We start from the raw sequence: 21,482 nt of genomic DNA, 5'->3' as shown, positions 1-21,482 counted from the left end.
ATTGTTAATCAAAGTGTGATCTTCCCAGCAACTGAGTCCTTATGTGAGCAACCTCTTTAGATTTTGTTGGGTAACAACATACTTGATGGATTGAAATCCACAGCAGCTTTGCATTTAAGTAGCTTCTCTTTGAATTGTAGTTATAAATAAAAAACATGAGCTGGCAGAAGTTGCCACTTTCTTCTTTTTCAGCTTTCCAGGCACTCCTGAGGTTGGCTGCCACCTTCCTCTGTCAGAGCAGCAGTGGCTTTGCTGCTGCCACCCCCGTCTGAGTTAACAAAGATGGGATGTGTGGGAATCCAGAAGCCAGGCAGAGCATTTGCTGTATTGCCCCATGGCTTCTTAGATGCCATCATCACACATCTCCCTGTGCCTGCTAATATTTCCAGTTCCAAAGAGATTTTTTTTTAAATTTTTTATATTTTATTTTTATTTTTATTTCTATTTTTTTTTATTTATGTTAAAAGCCATATGTCATCCAACTTGTCTTTTGACCCTAGTAAGCTTATGATTTAAAAAAAAAAAAAAAAAAATCAGAAGTTTTGTTGGAATTTTTTTCTTTGTGATGTTGTTCTGGGGTTTTTTGGGGTGTCTTGGTTTTGATTTTGGGTTTGTTTTTTATATACCCCACACAGAATTAGTTGGGTTATATATCGGATGGGGTTTTTTCAGGTTTTTCTTTCTTTTTTTTTTTTTTTTATTTTTTTTGTGTGGAATAAGAAGGTAACACAGATGAAAATAAGTTCAAGATATAAGGTTTGGAGAAAGGTATTGCTAAAGGTATTACTTGGCAAGAGATTAATGATAGAAACACAAAGATCTTGAAAATAAAGTTTGGAGATTAAATTGACTAAATAAAGTTAATTTTCCTTACTTTTCATCTTCTCTTTAATCTAACACAACTGAGCCATTAACTGTTCAGCTGACAAGGAGTGTCCAGCTGTCTGGTTTTATAAACCAGAGCATTAAGTAGTGATTTTATCATGGGGCAGCATGGTGGAAGGAATTCCTGTTGACAATTCTCACCTGGGTCTCCAAGTTTCTGCACCGTAACCATCCCTTACACCCTTTTTTCTACTTTGCTAAAACCACCTGAGCACAGGATGCAGGTGAAGAGTTCACTGTATGGCTGAATTTAGCTGTAATTTAATTTAATAAGGCCTTAAATTCAGGGTTTATGTGCTTGAAACTTCTGTTGTATATGCAAGTGAATGCTTCACTTATGTCATTTATCACACTGATCAATGGTGAGTCAGCAGACATTGTCTGATTCAATATGAAGCTGCATTTTTAGTCTTTACTAATGCAGTGTACCCATCAAAATCTATAAATTTGAAAGATATATTGAAATTTATAGTTGTTTCCACACAGAAGTGCAAGATGCGTTTTTTCCTTGGCATTGAGTTACTTTTCAGCTCAGTTGGTAGAGATTCAGTATTTCAATGCTGCCAGTGACCTAAATGAGGGCACAAAGGTCTGACTTCTCAAATCTTAATGTTTTATGTGACAGGGAAGTGCCCAGAAGAATCAACTTTTCCACTTATAAAACTTCCTTGTTTTCCAGTATTCCTTGAGACTATAGCCCAAAAGCAATTCCATGAAATCATACAAGAACATCCTGCAGTGTTTAAAAAGCTAAACCTTTAGCAGTCTGCCAGTCCCTTAAGTATCCACTTAAGGTGTTTTTGATTTAAGATACAGACTCATTTCTGAACATCACCTCTGCTCTCTAATGTGCCATTTTAACAGGAAAGTGGAAGAAATTGTTCTTGGGTCATTCAACTGCATAATACTGAGTTAAATGTGTCAAACATCCAGTCTGGCAAAGTACTGCCAAATTTTGCTTTACTTGTGCTGTGACATTTCTGACTGTGTTTAGTTTATAGGTTCTTTTATAATAAGGGTTAGCTGCTTGTTATTTCTTTCTGCTATTCACAGTTTGATTCTGATGATGATTTTCAGTAAGTAGCTGTAATTGGAATAAAAGAAAACACACTTTTGGAGAGTGCCAAGTTTGGTGGCATGGTTCAGCATATATATATATATTTATTTAGTACCTTTATATTCAGTATATAAAGATATATTCAGTACCTTTATAGAAAGGAAGCATGCAAGACTGAAAAATAAAATAAAATAACACCAGATGTGAAAGTGACATGAGGAAGATGCTTAGACAGTTTTGAGATGGAGTAATGCTTCTTGATTGTGTTCTTTGAGCTAGAAGGTGGAAATTAGATTTTAATACAGAGAAAAGTGTGAGACATCCTAATTAAACACCTTTTGGTGGAAGTCATCATACATAAACCCAAACCTCTTGTAGTAGTTCTCAAATGTGTCTCCTGTAAGGGTAACACTTAAAACAATCTAAATCATTTGTTTGGGTCTTTTTTCTTTTTGTAAAAATTGGAAGGAAATTATAGTTTGAATGTTGATTCAGATCTGTACATTAGTCATTAGGACAGCCAATGAAATACATTTCTTAAGCATAGCTAAGGGTCTTGTACATAATCATAGAAAAGAGAGGAAAATAACTGAAAAGAAAATACAATGGATTCAACAAAAAGAAATCTTATGGACTTCGGTGTTACTGGCACCTAACGCTTTTTGTGTAACTTTGGTCACATTTTGTCACCCTTCTGCTTTACTTTCCTTTATGTGTTAAATACAATTAGCATTAGTTATTTCACAATGGATTAGAAAAGTTTTTAAATAGATCTGTAGCCATGATAATATGTATTTGTTTCACAGTTGGAGGTTTTACAATTAAAAATAGTATTTTTTCACATATAATTCCATTTTAAAGGTCTTACAGTGCAGAAATATGATTAAGGGTTAATAGTGTATCTTAAACAGGTTGACTTTTCTGTGTAATCACAAGAAAGCCCTGAAAGAGACTGTTCTGCCTGGAACAAAGAGGTCATAAACTGTCCACTATATGACATGTGAATGAAAAAAGATGATGAAGAGAAATCACAACCAACACAATCAATGCATGGAAATGTAGAATATACCATTTTCATCATTCTCATCTTACATTTTTGTCTACTTTTAATTTTAAGGTGTTTTTACATTCAAGTCTGGAAGAATGTTCTGTTGGAGGGTTAGAACTAGTAAATACCATTTAGTCCTTTTTAGAAAAGGTATGACTAACAAAGGACTTGAATTGCTCTTCAAAACTTGACGTGTCTACACTTGAACATTAAAATTTGAGCCTGTCCAGTAGCGAGAGAATGTTGGGAGTGCAATGCTTCTTTTAAAATATATTTGGGAAAGTTTAGAAGCAGCATGTTATTACACTCCATGTGCTAAGAAGGAAATGAAGGGGCTCTGGTGTCCTGTTACCCCGGGTCAAAGGCAGGCGTAGCAGCAGGGGTGTGTTCCCAGAATTGCTGTCATGGCTGACACAGCGTCTCTGGGAAAATAAAAATCACTCTTACACTTTGCTGGGGGAAGGTCATTTTCCTTTGTACACTGTTTTCTGCAGGACTCACAGTTAAACACTTTCTATTTCTTTTGACTAGAATTACTTCCATTAGGGAAATGTTGCCTGAAAATAGCATGCAGTATTAATATATCATTTGTTTCTGCTGTTGCCAACAGTAACATGTTTCCTTGGCTCTCACCCCCTGACTGCTGATGAGATCAAGTTGATTATTCAGCAGCTATAGCCCACCACCTGCTCAGTTTTTTTCTCTGACATGCAAAGCTTTTGAGACACTATCTTGCCTTGTTACAGCTACATTTGGTATTCAGCTGTACTTTCCAGCAAATATGTATATATATTTAAGAAGTGGGTTCATTTTTGAACAGGCTTGTAGTAAGTTACATTCATTATTCTGTTTTATACATTGAAGAGCTAAGGTGAACATGCTGATTTTTTTCTAAAATTCACGATTTGGTTCCACTCCTAATTAACATTTTATTATTAATAGAGTTGCATTGTTCATAGGCCCATTTCTGGAAATGAAGCTGCAGATTTCAGTGCTGCCTTGCTTTTATTATAAATCATTAACTACTTGGGAATTCATCATTATAGTTTAGGTTATGAATGTGTCCTAATGAAATAAAACATTTCAATCCTATTCTGCAGAGGAAAAGATGATAAATGAGCTCTGTTCGCTCCTGTTAATTCTGGAATTTCTGGATTTTGCTCTGCTTTCTATAAATACCCATCCAACTCTGAGAGAGCTTAATGCTTTTTCTGGTGACATGGCCAAAAGAGATATTAGCTTATGAGTTCAGCAGAGATTTTAAATCTACAGCTTTTTGATCTTCTTTTGGCATTACAGCAGCATTACATCTAAACATCTTTTGTAGCACATAAAGTGTGAGTACATCTAGAATTCACTACACTTCTCTATATTTAGTGTTTCCTACCTAGCCAACCTCCATTTTTGTGATTTTAGCAGAAGCCGTAATTTTAAACCAAAATACTGGAAACATATATTTAATGTATATTTAATATTGGAACTGAGTTGTATTGACAGTAAAATTATATTATTTGATATATTTTTACTAAACTAATACAAAACTTGAGAATTCTGTGAAATTTGTTGTTGTGTTTGATTATATGAGACAAGATGTAACTGCTCTTGCATCCCCTATCTGATTAAAGGTAACTGGCTGCTTTAGTGTGTTTCTTGCATAAGTGATGCCAGTCTGTATCAGTGTTTTCTTCTTGTACTTTGCAAGGAGTTATTTACTTGATTTGTTTTTTCCTGTTTTCCCTTTAAAATAAGGCAGTTGCATGTACATATTTCAGTTATGTCTGTTCCTATTCAGATATTAGTCAGAATTCAGTCAATCTGCTAACATGTATCAATTGTTAGGTTGTATTTTGTGTGGTTCTTTTCCTTTTTGATTGTTTAAGTGGGTATTTACTGAGGACGTGTTAAAGGAGTTGTAAAGCAGTCTGAACGGTGTCAATTTTTTTAAGTCAGAGGAAAATTACCTTTTTGAACCCTTTTTTTGAAGCGAGTTAATTTTGATATTTCTAAAAAAATAAAAATTATGTAGTTCTGATTTCTCCTTGAGTTGATGGAAAGCATGTAAATAAACAGGGTAACAAGGCACGCCTACTCAATATACATGTAATTTTTTAATCATGCCTGTGAAGTTACTAGCTCAGCTGTTAAGCTTGAAAGAATTTCCTAAGGCAGACAGTGAGCTGGAGCTGGTGGTGTTATGCAATTTGAGATTTGCTGCAGCAGTTGGCAATTTCAGTCTAATGGTTTCAGTGTGTGTCCTTCACTTTGAGCCTGTTTAAATATACAACACTAATGTGACTTACATTTAAGGCATATGAATTATTAGAGTGAAAATGTAATAAGCTCTAAGGTTTAAACCTCTGCAAATGAGAAGGATGAATGATGTCTTAAAAGAAGTGGTCTTTGCTATTTTTATACACCACTCTGGTGAAATTTCACTGCTAGATGTCAAGATGCATTTGACAGACTATCTTATTCTTCTAATAGTTTTAATTCATGCCTTTATCTAGTTGTCTCTATCGTACTCCCTTGTCTACTGAAACGGTTTTGGCAGTATCAAGCTGTCATAATATTCCTCAGCTGCTGAAATCTCCTGGTTGCACACATCCTAGAAATATACTCTGGCTTGGGAACTGAACTTCCTTCCTCTTTCCCTCTCTTCTGCTTCTCTACATTCTGATGTGAATCTACTGCATTCCTTTTTGCTGTTTAATAATAGTTGAATATAATTAATTTGTACACTCCTACTGCACCATACTAAGTGTGTAAGGTATTTCACACAAATAATGTTTCATGTGGCATAGACTGGACTCTTTTCCAGTCAGAGAAGACAATTTTATCCTCCCTACATTCTTCATTGTGGCTGCATTTGATCTGTTCTCTGGTACTCAGGTGCTCCTTCAGTGATGCCTTTGGACCTATGATTCATTTTCCCTTTGACCGTTCATGTGAGGTTTCTTTTCATCTGGTACCAATGGTCTTGCTAGTTCTAGTTAGGATTGTGGACATCAGAGATGAAGTTGAAGTAAATTTTAAGAAAGCTACAAACTAGTAATTGGCATCATCTCCCCTGCAACTTCTGCAGGCTGTGCACTCACCTGGGTGCATACTGAGCTATTTCACTTTTCCAGAAGTTTAAATGTATAGGGTTTAGCTTATTTATTTATTTTCTTATTTAGTCATTTGTTCTCCAGCAATGACTTTCAGTGGTGCATATAGCTCCAGTTCTTCTGTGATTTGTGTTGGATGTAAACAAAAAGTGTTTTAAAATATCTGTACTAGTGTTGAATAATTTTAGATTCTTTCTAAAGCTTAACTGAGAATCCTAATATAGTATATTTGAAAGACTCTTTCAGCTCTCTTTTAGACCTTGAAGTACTGCCACTCTGCCACTTTTTCCTTCTCTTTTTTAATTTGCTAGTGTTAGGAAATTCTTAAATACATTAAAAGAAAGGAACAAATGGAAGAGAAGAGCTATTTCTAGTTCATGTTTTGGGGAAAGGCTGCTTTTATGTAATGGAGAAGTGTTACTGTGACATGTTCTTTGGGCTTTATCCTTTTTTACTTTTCTTATATGACACTTTTTTCAGTGACAGGTGATGGCATGTGACGCTTGAGATATCAAATGCACATGTGGGATGCATTTATTTATGGCATCCCAATTTCAGTTTTTCCTGTTAAAATAAATGGGATTAGTTATGTCAGAAAGTATTAACTTCACCTGCAATATTGTAATCTAAAGTACTCTACTTCAGATTTGATTTCCCATTGATTTCTGATCTTATTTAGAGCAATGGCTTCGTTTGCTTTGGAACTAGAAGATCATGAAAAAGAATAAAAAGTTCTCTGTAGAGAATCAGCCTTTTTTTCCTTCTTTCATTTAAGTAAACAATAGGAATAAAGGTTATCTTGAATGACAAAGAATTATTTTCACTGTAACTATTAATAGATACTGAAAATTACTTCTCATATGAATAGAGCAGATATGTCTTGAAATGCATTAGAAAAACAGAAACACTATGGAAAGTAATTTTCTGCTTACTGTTTAATTAAAGTTGAGTTTTGTAATCTGCAGCTGAATTAGAAAAAAATAAATGTAGGATTTTAGGTTGCTGTTAATTATCTATATAGTGGAACACAAGGATTGAGGTGTTACTTTGAAGTGTTGTCCAGAGTGCAATAACATTAGCTTTCAAAAAAATGTGCTAATTCCCAATTATCTTAAAAAAAAAAAAAAATATATATATATATATATATATATATATATATAAATATATTTAGGCCAGTAATTTTATATGAAGACTGCTTTCATAAGTATTAAAATGTCAGCAGTCTTTTTTCATATGAATATGACTTAACAGCTGCCTTAGATGACAAAAGAGAAATTGTCCCCAGAGAATAGCTGAGGAGTACAACATCCAAATTCTGTACAGAATATAGGAGAGCAATTACAAACACAGTCTTTCTGTGACCTTATAAGCTTCAGATATCATTAACAGAGCACAGATCACATTCCCATCATGTAGCACAGCAGATGTCAGAGTAAAGAGAAGCTGTGACTCTGCAGTGTAAATACCTAAAATATATCTTAAGCTGCAGATCAGCAAAAACCAAAAACCTATATTTGGTCACTATACTAAAAAAAACCCAATAATAATATTAAAAATATGTTTATAGTTCTGGTTACACTTATGCTGAAGATTATGGCCTTTATATAATGGAATACAGCAAAGCTTAGGAAAAAAAGTCCTTATTTGACATAGGGAAATGTGAATTATCACGGAAACTTTTGGGCTTCAGTGTTAGAGATCAAAATAATTTTAAAAGCAAACCAATATACTTGAAAGAGGAAACATTAAAACTTCTGGTTACAATTGAAATCAGCAAAATTAGGTATGTCTTTGGTTCAGTCTAAGACATTTTTTTATGGTTGGGACTCTCTTATCCAAACTGACATGCCTCAGCTTAATTAAATCTAGATCAGCTTTAGTGGTAATAATTATTATCAGTGCCCACTTGTTAGAAAGATCATATAGGAAATACCTTCATAAATAACATGTAAAAGGGTAGTCAGCCCCTAGTAACTCCTCCTGTGCCCCACTGGAGTTATAGAAATAAGACAGAAAATAAATCCAGATATGTTTATATGAGGGGTATGATCTTTAGCGCATCTATGCTCACTTTTGGGTTACTGACCTTCCAGTTTACAGTTGTTTGTTGAACTCACACTTTCTGTGTGACAAACTGTGGTCTTATTCTACAATTGTGTAAAATTATTGAACAGTGTAATTCATGGGTATTTGGATAATTCATTACCAAGAATTCCTGTGAAAATATAACATATGTTCTGCATGTAAAGACACTAGGATCAAGTAGAATAGTTCTGATTTGGTTTAATATAGACTGTAATAGCTTACTGAGATGAGAATGTAATCCTTTAGGCTTTGTCAGTCTGTGTTAAACCTGTAGTGAAGTAACAGTATCAGTCTTGCATTGACACTTCAGACACCAATATATGAGTCTTACAAAATCTCTTCCTCATCTTGCAATTCATATACAATTCATAATCAACTATGGAAAAAAAACCTATTTGTATTTCAGACACATATATGAAAACTATGTATTAAACCACATTCACACATACTTCTTGTGGCTTTTGTGCTGTTCATGCAAGAAGAGGTTTGAATATTTGGATAATATTTTATAGTCAGGACTTGAACGTCATTGTGTATTCTATGTTTATATTGACATATTTTCTCATGGTACTTATTTTCTTAAAATAACCTAAAATATCTTTGGATTTAGAAAGTTTGTGAGGCTAGTGATATCTGTTAACTCTTAAGATTATACATTTTATAATAGCTTAATATATCAAGAAGTAGTTGAATATTATTTTCAAAAAAAAAACACTTAGAGAAGTATGGGAAGCACCCCCAAATTTTTTTCATTGTACTGAATATTAATTCAATTTTGCTGACAGAATCCTGTGCTGGCAAGGAGGAGATAAAAATATGGCATATACATAAAAAAATAATGAAGGGTGGAAGAAGAATAGGCCTTCTAGGGAGTTGATCTTTACAGATCAGATAAAGATTCTTGCAGTCTGCGCTGCATCAAAGGCTGCCTTTCAGAGATAGCAGCATGAACTTGGAAACTGGGGACAAGACCTTTGAAAATAGAGGGTTTTGAGATGGACAAGCAGCTGGGCTTTGCATCTTTTTTAGTTGTTGTTTTTCTTTTCTATTACTTATGTGTGTGTTTATGTGTGTATGATCTTTTATAATCCCTTTAAAAGTTAAAGAAAGATTCATAGGCTGGTGGAGTGAATTAATACTTGCACATTATCTAGCTTTTCAGTAGCTGTTTTCCTTTGAAGATAACCTTTCTGTTTGAAAGATATAGGGAAATCTAGTGGAAGGTACCTCTTGACTCCTTTCGAAGCTTGATTAAAAATACTTATTTATGAGTAGTGACTGATTTACAAGGGATAATTATTTTTTTATGGATGAGCTAAGTATTCTGGAAATTCCTGAAAATAATGCACACTGTACCTTACTAAGAAAAAAAAAAAAGGAAAAAAAAATAAAAAGAAGAGAAAGCAGTTCTCATTAATAATTAAAAAAAAAGTTTAATGTATATGTAAAAAAAAAAGTTTTTTTTCAATATAGGAAAATTTATTCAAAAAATTACATATTTAATCAAAGTGTTTCCAAGCACCTTAAATTTGACATCAGCTACTGTGTCAATCACACTGGCTAAATCTGGCATCAGCTCCTCTGATCCCTTACTTAAAAAGCACCATCAGGCAGCTGTTGGGCATCCTCCAAAAGACATGAATGGATGCTACAGCATTCTGTTAGCCTTTGCAGCCCTCTCTCCCTGGTTGTGGTTTCTCAACTTATTTATTACTTCAGAATAAATATGTCTTCTCCAGCAGACTGCACGAATTAGGGTTCTTTAAATATGTTGAAGTGAGTCAGAACACTTCTGTTACATGTTAGTTTTGCTTCTTTTCCCATTTTTAGTGTTGTTCTGCTCTTCCTCTCTGTATCCAAAAAGATACTGTTAAATAGATCTTTGTTCAAGGCAGGAAAACATCTTACAGCTTTCACCTACACAGCAAATATTACAGGGGGCATGGAGGAAGAAATTATTAAATTATACAAGAATATTGTTTTAAACCATTTCTTCTTATTTTTTTATTTTATTGCATAAAAATTTATATCTCAGCATTTTAATTTTTGCTGGAGAAACCTGTAGGGAGCTGCAGTGGGTCGTGGTGTTAAAGAAGCTGTTGCCTTATTAAACCCTCATTGTAATGAGATGGAAAATGGGAAGCGCCTGGTGACAGCCGGCTGTTGTGCAGCTTCTCTGTCAGCTTTCCCCAGAGACTCTTCCATCAAAACAGGGAAGGCCAGACCTGACATTTGCATACCTCAAAAGGAAGCAGGCATGATTTCTTTAAGAGATGAAAAATTAGTCTCTCCTTGTGCCACAACAAAAAGCCCAAGTAACTTGAGTTAACTGCCCAGTTGTTTTTGGCCAAGGAGTGTTGGGTAATATGAAGTACACTCTAAATATACATTCCAGCTAAAGTATTGGATACATTGCAGATGAAATTTTAAAAAATTGATCAAATAACTAGAACAACAACAAAAATATACTAATTTTTGGTCAGTAGAGCAAAATGCAGAGATTCTTCAGTTAAACAGTGATAAAGAAATCAAAAAGGTATCTCAATCACTTGCTGGAACCTGTATGCATGGTCCTGTCTTATTGTCACGTGTACTTCCATTATGGTGTTGGGTTTGGGGTTCTAGGAGTCAAGGATCATCTGCTTTCTCACTGGTTATTACTGTTTCTTAAACAGTTTGCTTGGACTTTCATATGAGCTTGATTACCTTTAACAGAGCTCTGTACACGTCCTGAATGCCAGCCTCTGATTTTTAAATTGAGACTATTTTAAGGTGTAAAGTGTTGTAGGTATTGCATGTAGGGTTATTTTTGAAGGTTGTTTGGGAAATTAGGATGTATTCTAACTGAAACCTTACTGAAAAATTCTAAAGGAGAATAAGAATATAATATCTATTTTGTGAGGGATATTATTTTTTTTCTTAATTTGTAACAAGAGAAAGCAACCCAGAACTTTCCTTTTTATTTTACTTTTTTTTTTTTATTTTTAATTTGCTTTAAGCATTTTCACCTCATAGTGCAGATTAGCTAAGAAACATCCAAGTGGAGGTGAGGAAGTTCGAGCATGGCAGAAGTTCTTTCCACAGAAAATTCTTGGTAGTGTTTATGATGAGTATATATTTCTCTTTCCATAATCCATCTATTATTTTGTGCATTTGTGACCTGCTGTCCTTTGTGTTTCTCTAAGTATCTCAAGGTAATGGAACAGAGTGTGAGGGAAATCTGAGGGCAGTGTTGACTGCAGCTATTTACACATATAGGAAGTGTTATATCTTGCTTTATATCACTTCACTACAATCTGGTGAAATATGGCTTAATGATCGTGAATTTATCAAAGCATATAGAAATTTAGATGCAAAATGGGCTAGATTGAGTGAATAAATTAAATGGACAAAGCTGTTCTAGTATATTACCAAAAAAATGAAAATGCTTGGTGTTTGTCCAGTACAGTCAAGAGAGTTGAAATGTGCTTTTTTCCAATATTATGTATGAAATTATATTATAGTTTTTCTTTGGTTACTTCTTTGGTTACTTTGGTTATTGTGGAAGTACCTCCAGTGAGCAGTGCCTGTAAAGTAGCTTTCTATTATATAAAAATCACTTTAGCTGACAAAAAACAATTGAGTTGCGACACGTTTTGTGGCTGTAGCACACACAGGTTTTTTGAGGTTTTTTCTGTTTTTAAAGAATGATTTCAAACCTAAAAATAAGGAAAAGATCCTAAGTTCTGAATTGTGTATCAATCATCCCTGTTTGAGCAGGGAGCGGGGTTGCCCTCAGGGGATGAGGTGGAGCAGGCAGTTGCAATCTGGGACAGGTCTGAGGGGAGGATCTGACAGCACCGTGTCTGGAACTCCAGCTTTCATGGACTTTCTGGTCATATTCCTTTTGGAGTTAACAAGAACTGACAAGGTGACTCAACTCAAAAGTCTGACTTAGACACCAGTTCATTTTGTGTAGGGATTGGTCTGAATATTAAAAGGGTCATCAGACTTATTGTTACACAGTAAGCATTTTCAACCCTGCTTATCTGGTGGACATAGGCTGTGTCTGCTGGAATGGGACCATGACTCCCTAAAAACAGTTGATAAAATTTTTATTGGGCTGTAAAATAATTGAGTTCTAAAAGAAAGTCACTCAACAATTCACATGGCTGAGTCCACATGAACTACATTCACATCAGGTAGCTGCTGCTTCAGAGTGAGCTGGCTTGCTTTAGGGATGGGTGGATCTGTAGGATGGGGGTTTGGTGTGCAGCTTAGCTGGATTACATGCATTACCTTGGCAACTTCTATATGCAAAATTGTAGTAAAGTCCTAAGGATTGTGTCCAAACAGCTTTTTTTTTCAAAGACTTCAAATTCTGTTTGAGGAGGAACACATCATCCAGTCTAATGGATGTATTGTACAAGAGATTGATTTGAAAGAGCAAATTCCCATACACTGTGCTTTATTTCCTGTGGGGCTAAGTGAAAAGACTGGATTTTATTTAAATTTCTAAATATGGGAAAAATGCCCTCTAGGAACATGCCTGTTAGTCTCCAGCTGCTAATTTAATCCATGAGCTCAGACTCCAGCTAGTCTCAAATTTTTGGGACTTTTATGAATCCCTAATAATCACAGGGCTGTCAGTAGTTTCTATAATTAAACCTAAATGATATAACAGAGAAATAAATGTTCATAACATGGTGTTTTAATATTTTAATATATACTTGTCATTGGATAGATTAAATTAATGCACAGAAGACAAGGTAGTGTGAGTAAAAAGAGTATTTTCAGCAGGATGTTGATGGATTTTGAACTTAACTAGAACTTCAAAAATTATGTTGGAGTAAGGATTAAATTTTCTAATGCATTACAGTACTTAAATATCAAATGATACAAAAAGCATTTTTTAGATGAGATGGTTCACCTTGACTCAAGTATACACATAATTTTCAAGTAAATACAAAAAGCATAGATATAAAATTTATAGAGAGAAAACATGCATAGGAAAAACATAAAAGAGAAAGACTTTTCTGTGTGAAGAATCAATAAAGACTAAAATTTATGCCCTCTCTCTCTTTGTTCTTCAGCGCCTTGCTAAAGAAGCAGAGAAGTACCAAGCCTCACATCAGTGGAGAGATGAGTTTGGGGTAAGCTTCAGTTTTTCTCCTTTTAACCTTGGATTTTTCCTCTTTGAAATGTTAACAGTAGTCTTACAAACTTGTTGTTTATATATCTACTGGCTATGAATAGGCACGCTATTTAATTCAGTAAACCATCTCAGTCAGGGTGTCTAGAGAATAAAGTGAACTTTTCTCTTCAGAAGCTCCTAGGGAGCTTCACAGACCCAGGGATGTAGCTCTGAGTTGTACACAAGACATCTGTTTGTTTTGACAGACAAGGAATGATTACAGAGAAGACATCTGAGTGATGGTTGCTATCAGTTAAAAGTGTACTTATTCCAAACACTGAAACAGAATCCTAGAAAAGATTTTTACAAGTTGTCTTTTTCTTATGTAAAGGGGAGAAAAAAAACAAAGCAAACAAGGAAAAGCAATACAGAAGGATTTGGTTATCTGCATGACTTGGGAGTCATAGACTTTTCTTTAGAATACCTTTCCATACTTTTAATAACTTCACCTCTTCTTTCAATATACTTTCAATACTCTTTCACTACACTAATATATATATAAATACAATATAAATATATGTTGAATGTATATATTCAGTATTGCTGAAAGAGGCCCCTTCCTGGTCAAGCGATACGTTATCTTCTTTACTCATTATAGGCTTTACTTAAAAATAAGCGACATGATTTTAAAATGTGCAATATTGATTTTTTTATTACCAAATTAATATTGTGCTGATGATTTTAAATCTCTTAATTTTAGATTATAATTTCAGGCTGAGTGTCAAAGTTATTTATTATGCCTTTATTCCATGTTCCTTCAGAAATAACAACAGATGGTGCTTTTTACATGATCCTGCTACAAACCTAGACTGTGTGTGCACAGAGATTTCCATGAGAATCACAGTGGCACACAGTTAAATGCACAAAGGTTTTCTAAGAATGTCCTGGTTTAACCCCATCTGACAAGTACGCACTGCACAGGCACCTGCTCACTCCCACTAAATTGTGTTGGGGCAAACAATTGCAAGAGTAAAAATGAGAAATCTCATGGGTTGATATAAAGACAGTTTCATAAGTAAAGCAAAACTTGCATGCAGAAGCAAAGCAAAACAAGGAGTTCCTTCACTACTTCCCACAGGTAGGCAGGTGTTCATCCATCGTCAGGAAACAGGAGCTCCTTTGCCCTTAATGATGACTTGTGAAGACAAACACCATCGCTCCAAAAGCCCTTTCCTTCTTCTCCCTCCAGTGTTACACACTGAGTGTGGTGCTGTATGCTGAGGAATATCCCTTGGGTCAGTTGGGGTCAGCTGTGCACCCCCAGCCTCCTCACTGCTGGGGCAGTGTGAAAAGCAGCCTCAGCTGTGCAAGAGCACTGCTCAGCAATAAAAATAACACACCAGAATTACCAACACTGCTCCCAGAACAAATCCAAAATATAGCCCATGCTAGCTACAAATTAGAAAATTAGTTCTAACCCAGTCAAAACCAGCAGAAAAGTTAATTCTGATCCAGTGTTACTCAGGCACTTGGAGATCTGATAACAGACAGAAAAAGCTCCTAAGGCCAGGCTGTGTGATTCCGATAGGAGTGACTGACTGGGAGTACAGGGAGTCTGGACACAGCCTGAACGCTTTCAAGTGTGCTCTCTGCACAGACACAGCTTCCAATACATGGGAAAACACAGAATGCATTTTCCATGGACATGCTCTAAGAGAAATGCTGCGACCTTTACTGCTAACCTGTCTCTCTTGTGACTAGAAAACAAAACCTACAGGCTTGAAGGAATCAGTGCAGAACTGTGTGAATACAGTCAGAATCTCATCCTAATAATTTTGTTTCTGCACTATATTCTGACATCATGTCAACACTGCCTCAGCTTTTGTTTTTTTTACCCTTTTTTTCACTGTAGAAGTCAGTCATACTGAAGAGGCTTCAGATTTTAACCGAGTTCATTGCCAAGAAGACATCTCAAAATAATTTTGAAATGTGATTTTTTTATTAATATTGTGATTCAGGGAAAGACTATGCTCAGTATTGAAAAGAAAAAATGTAGTTGGATATATAATAAACTGAGATTGTACTTTACTGTTTTGAATTTGTATCAGAACAGTGTGTGCCATTTAATAACCTTGACATTAGGTTATGCAATTAAATTTCAAATAAATGTATTAAACCTGTTATAATTTAATTTGCTCCATTTTTTTCAGAAGTAATCTTTCTTCTCTTCTGGCCTCCTCAAATTAGTTTGCACACAGATCTTTCTGATAACCTTAATTTTCACTGGAGGACTCATTCTCCTAATGTCTGTGATGGAAAATAGAAGACAGACTGTAAAACTTTTCTGCAGTTGAGTGCTCTTAAACTACTTCTGATAGCATTATGAATGGTCTGTGTCAGGCTGCATGAGGTTCATTTCTCGTCCAGGATTTGGTTTTGGGTGATGAAAGCCCTTCCAGAAGCATTGCACATGAGTCACTGTAGAATGAAACTCAGGGGACAAGTTATTTCTGCTTCTAATGAGCTTGTGATCAGCAATGTCCTTGACAGTCAGATTGCAGCCATAATAATAGTCTGTGGAGTTTTAAGGAGAAAATATCACAAGCCCTCCTTCTGGGGAAGTGTATATGGGCTGACTTGGGCAGAAAAATATGCAAAAAGGAAAGGGCAAAGAAGGCTGACTGTAAGACCAAGCTGTAAGGGATGTGTCAGTCAAAAGAGCACCAGGGTGCCTGTTCTAACACCATATTCTAAATATCAGTGGATTTTGCACAGTTCACAGCAAAAGAAATGTGCAAGCATTAAATATTTTTAGGTTAATGTCACAGTATAATAAAAACTCAGCATCTTAGGTACGGTCTTTTGAAATAAGCTGCTACAGAGAAAAAACCCCAAATTTATTCCCATATTCCCACAGACTTTTTTTTTTTCTCCCCACCTAATAATCTAGTGTAAAGACTGTCCAAATAGTCTAAGAGCAACATTTCCTTATCCTTTAGAAAATTATTTAGGAGACTAAAGTATTTACAGACATATAGATCCACATATACTAAAAACCCTTTTCTGTACTATTTCTAGTTAAATGAGAGTATAATTTCTTATAATATTTTATATATTACAGTATGTTAAATTGCAACTGCTTCAAGCAGAAGAAACAATGAAAAACAAAACAAAAAATTTAAATTTTGAGTCTTTTATATATCAAAGAATCACAGCATGGTTTAGATTGGAAGGGACCTTAAACTCATCTTGTTCTGGCCTCTCTGTCATGGCCAGGGACACCTTCCACTAGACCAGATTGCTCAGAGCCTCATCCAACCTGGCCTTGAAAACTTCCAGGGAACTTCTCTGGGAAATCTCTCACAGTGTCTCACTACCTTCATTGAAAGAATTTCTTCTTAAAGCCTAATCTAACCCCACCTTCTTTCAGCTTCATAGAATCATAGATTATGCTGAGTTTGAAGGGACCCATTGGGATCACCAAGTCCAATTCCTGGCCCTGCACAGGACACCCCAAGAATCACACCCTGTGCCTGACAGTGTTATCCAGACATTTGAACTCTGTGAGGCTTGGTTCTGTGACTGCTTCCCTGGGGAGCCTGTTCCAGTGCCCAGACACTTTCTGGGGGAAAACCTGCTCCTAATATCCAACCTAATCCTCCCCCAACACAGCTTCAGGCTGTTTCCTTGGCTCCTGTCACTGGTCACAAGAGAGATGAGATCAGTGCCTGCTCCTTGGGAGGTTGTTGCAAACCACACTGAGGTGTCCCCTCAGTCTCCTTTTCTCCTGAACAAACCAAGTGGCCTCAGATGCTCCTGATATGGATTCCCCTGCCCTTTCTTTGGACACTCTCTAATACCTCAATGACTTTTTTATATTGTGGTGTCCAAAACTGCCCCCAGCACTTGAGATGAGGCCACTCCAGTTCCCAGCTGGTGATGCTGTGCCTGATGCCCCCAGGACAGGGTTGTCTCTCCCGCTGCCAGGGCACTGCTGGCTCACGTTCTATTTGCCATCAAACAAGCAAGTCCAACTTCACTTCTGCTCTGCAGCCTTGTTCTCCAGGCGTACACACAACCAGGATTTCCCCATTGCAGCTGCAGAATCTGGCCCTTGCCCTTTTTAAACTTGATAATTTTTTTAAACTTGATTGCCCATCCTTCCAAAGTGTCGATATCTCTGCAGGACCTCTCTGCCTTTGAGGGAGTAAACAGTTCCTTCCCACTTTAGTGCCATCAGCAAAGTCCCTTAGTATTCCTTCAAGTCCTGCACCCAGGTCATTTAAGACGATGCTGAAGAGAACCAGGCTGAGGATGGAGGCCGGTGGAACCCCAGCAGTGACAGGTCCCCAGCCTGGTGTCCCCCCATTCACTGTGACCTTTGTGCCTGACCCGTGAGCCCATTGCTCATCCACTGTGTAACTCCAGCTGTGAGCTGCACATTTTGAAAATCTAAAATGAGTTAAGCATCTTGAGCATGCATCTTACTTATTTACCATTAGTTTTAGCTAAGTGAAAGGAAAAAAATATCATGATGGATATGGGTATTTTTCACTGATAATTAATATCAAAATAATTTTGGAAGGTACTAATTAATTTACTAAAGATATAAAGTTATTCCAAGCAATATTACTTAAGAATAGTAATTAAGAATACCAAGTTTCTTTTCAGTAAAAAAAGGGAAAAAAATAAAAACTGCATTGTGATGTTTTCTGATGAAGCACAAAGTTGGTTAAAATAGCTGAACTGCAGTTTACTTTTATGGCCGGAAGATAATACTTACCTGTTAGAAAACTATTAGGGCATAAGATAATATTTGTGAAATTTATGAGGGCAAATCAAAAGTGCTTAACTTCAGGCAAATAAAGAAATCCTATTCTCTGTTTCCTACTCCTTTGGTACTGCCCAATTCCCCAGCTGCCTGTATGGCTGGAGGAATTAAGCCTTCTTGAATATTTTAGATTAAAGCAGTTATAACTCAGAGGTACAAACCAATATATCTAAATGAAACAGCCTTGTCAGTTTGAGATTTCTTGTTCACTACAGATTAAAAGGGGGATGGTTTTGACACTTGTGATTGTCCAATTATTTTTCTGACATTGAGACTCATGGAAAAAAATGTATTCAAACTGAAAGAAGGAAGGGAGAATTCTGTATGAAGTAATTGCTGTTATTCCCCAAATGAATCTTCTACAATTACATTTGATAGCACACTTGATTGCCTTGCAATGGCTGGTTAACTAAAGCAATTTTGTTTCCAGTTGGGTTGCTGTATTAATTGTACTTACACATGTATAAACATAAGGGAAATCTCATTGGTATTTTAAAAGGGGAGTCTGTATGGATGGTCTATTAACATCCACTTATTTATATGGAGACTGGAAGTCAGACTTTTAAGAATTAATTATCATATAAAAATACCACATGAAAAAATTTTTCAATATGCTTTATCTTTTAACCATCAGTGTCATTTTATATTCTGCTGTGTAAATGATGTTTATCTACATCTTGGTAATTTTGAGGCAACATTTTCTCTGATGATAATATATAGGCTTGTGTTCATGTACCAACTGGGCTTAAAAATAATGGCAAAAGGTCATGGGAATATTACTTTGGAATTATGGTTCATTTGTTTATCTTTACTAGAAGTTTTGGCTGCATAAAACTGTAGTGAAAAGTTGCTCAGCAAAGAAACAGAAGATGAAAAAGATAACTAAGATAAAACAGGTTTCCTATCACCAGAGTGGGTGCAAGCAGTGACCTGCAAGCACAGAGCAGCAGTAGGTGTCTCTGTTGTATCTTGCGGTTTGGAGATTTTCAGGACTGACTGTAATTTATTGTGGATGTTACAATGATGCTGAAACGCTGTATCTAAAAAGCCTCAGCTGGAAAACAAACAAACCAACCAACCATGAAACTTTGACATAGTTTCATTATAAAGAAGCAGTTTACTAAACATACTTTGTCTTTTGAAAGAAGGAAAACTTTGTGAAGAAAACAAACTAAAATCCTTCTTCTCTTACCTGTTCAGTGAGATGATACAGTTCTCTCATGGCTTCTACCTCTGATAATTCTCTTTTGTGCAAAGAGCATCTGTGAGAAATGATACAGTTGAGATTTGGCACCAGACCTGCAGTACAGGGGATCCTCACAGGTACAAAGCAGGTGTGGGGTCCTTTCCTAGTAAGTCATATATACTTTATAATTTTGTGAAAGTTATAACACTGAACACAGACAAAGTGTCATAGCTGTCTGTATCTTCACACAGTGCTTTGATACAAAACTCAGTCAAGTAAATCTTCCATTAATTTTCATTCATTTTGGATAATGCCTCACATTTCTAAAGCCTCTGTAACTTGAAAAAAAAAATCCAGATGATCAATTTAAATTGACAGATTTAAATTGACAGATTTAAATTGACAGATGGCCAAGGTTCTAGGGAGGATAATATTTTATTCTCTGAGGGGCTGTGTGCCACTGCTTCCATGACCTGTAGCCTTCATTTGTGTATAATTTAAATTAAATTGTGCCCTACCTCACTAAAAGGAATGAAATACCATTTTCTGCCATTGATTGAACTTGGACATCTTTCTACCCAGGGGATGAAGTTGTGTGTGTCTTCTTACTACTGGGAGTAGTAAGAAGGTGAGGTAAAGAGGAAATAAGAATAAATCATGAAATTGGGTGGATTTAAGAGCTATTCTGATGTTTATTTGATGTTTATCAAATCACACGTTTTTGAGTCCTGGAAGCTCACTGTGAATGTTGCAGGAACAATTATTTCTGCAGCTCTCTATAATGTTTGTCGATGTGAGACAGGAGACACAATAGTTTCAGCCTTTGGAATACACTGACTTCAGCTTCCCAGGATCTCATCATTATTAAGGAGACTTTCATCTAAGTGTAGAAATCCACAGTAAACATGTCCATGCTGAAGCTTCTTTGGAGATGTGGCATAAACCTCACCAGATTTGTGCAGAATTTGTCTGCCATTCCCTCCAGGGAACAAGATCCCCCTGTTCACCTGTCTGTCCCCAGCATCCTGCCCCTTAATGTTTGGATTCTTACTTCAAAATCTCAGTGTGCCCTCTGGTTTACAAATACTTTGCAGCCACTAGTTAGATAAAGGAAAAATATCTTAAAGGCAATTAAAATAAAATAATTTGAGTCATTAGAAATCTTTATAAGAGTACTGTTGGCTTGTTACCTTGCCTGGAGTTTTATAATTTCCTAGAGTCTCTCAGATGATTCTTTCAGTCTAGAAATCATTGATTTTCCTCTAAAATTAGGGCTGCCATAGGACAGCTCTCCCATGCTTCTGTTCCATTATATATCTGATACGATCTTGTATGAGAATTACACCAATGAGTAATAGTGTGATTAAAAATACTGGTAATCCTTGGTTTTGGTGTTTGTTTTTGGTTTTGTTTTGGTTTTTTTCCACACTTTAGGAATTTTAAGCTGATTAGAAAGTTGATGAGGAAGACAGTGGTAGCAGTGCGATCAGAATTAAGATTATATATAAGCAGGGATTTTAAATGTGTAGCTATAAAGAAGCTAGCTTTTGCTTTTTAGATACTGGTTATTTACCATCTTTTAATATGCTTATTCTCTGTAAAGGAATGTAACTTTCTATTATAAATCATTGCAAGGATCTTATCTGTGCAGTGAAGTGCTTCACTGGTTGGAAACTTGCCAAAAAAGCTTTTAGTGTAAAGCAAAGAAACACCTTCAATCATTGTTGAGGGCTTTCAAACATTCCATTTTATCTGAAAAATCAAATATGTTAAAGATATCTAATACACTTTTTACTTATTGACCAGGCAACTCATTTTAAAAATATGCAGCTTCTGAAAGAGGTGGAGGGAAGGATCTAGGTAAGAAGAAAAGAAAGAAAGGTGTGATTTCTATTATTAAGCTGCCATATGTATGCATTATCACCTTCATTTTGAGTGAAGCTTTAATGTGCTTTCAGAACAAACACCTTATTAAAAGCAAGATATACTATTGTACTCAATTTATTAACACCCTGTAGGTTCTTCAGTTTAAAATTGAGAAGTACAATATGCTAAGAAAAGCTTTTGCAGGCTGCTATTGTGCACATTTTCTAAGAGTCCATTGAATTTGTGGCACAGATGAAGCAAACTTATTTTTTTTGATTTTACCTTTCACCCTAAAATTCAGTTT

The 21,482-nt window shown here is 35.7% G+C and overlaps 1 protein-coding gene across 4 annotated transcripts in view; it reads left to right on the top strand.

The window, feature by feature from the left end:
- CACNA2D1 (calcium voltage-gated channel auxiliary subunit alpha2delta 1) overlaps nt 1-21,482 on the top strand; it is a 361,220-nt gene that overhangs the window by 157,209 nt on the left and 182,529 nt on the right. For all 4 annotated transcript variants that reach the window (XM_088054909.1, XM_088054908.1, XM_005526028.3 and 1 more), the window contains exon 4: nt 13,255-13,314. In XM_088054909.1, the coding sequence (XP_087911035.1) occupies nt 13,255-13,314 (60 nt within the window). The remainder of the gene's footprint in view (nt 1-13,254; nt 13,315-21,482) is intronic.

Source organism: Pseudopodoces humilis, chromosome 5 (assembly GCF_049639895.1).
Source record: "Pseudopodoces humilis isolate 2021_Gansu_Grassland_sample_001 chromosome 5, ASM4963989v1, whole genome shotgun sequence".
NCBI classification, from domain to species: domain Eukaryota; kingdom Metazoa; phylum Chordata; class Aves; order Passeriformes; family Paridae; genus Pseudopodoces; species Pseudopodoces humilis.
Note: the sequence above shows the minus strand (reverse complement) of the source record. Positions and strands in the feature narration are given on the sequence as shown.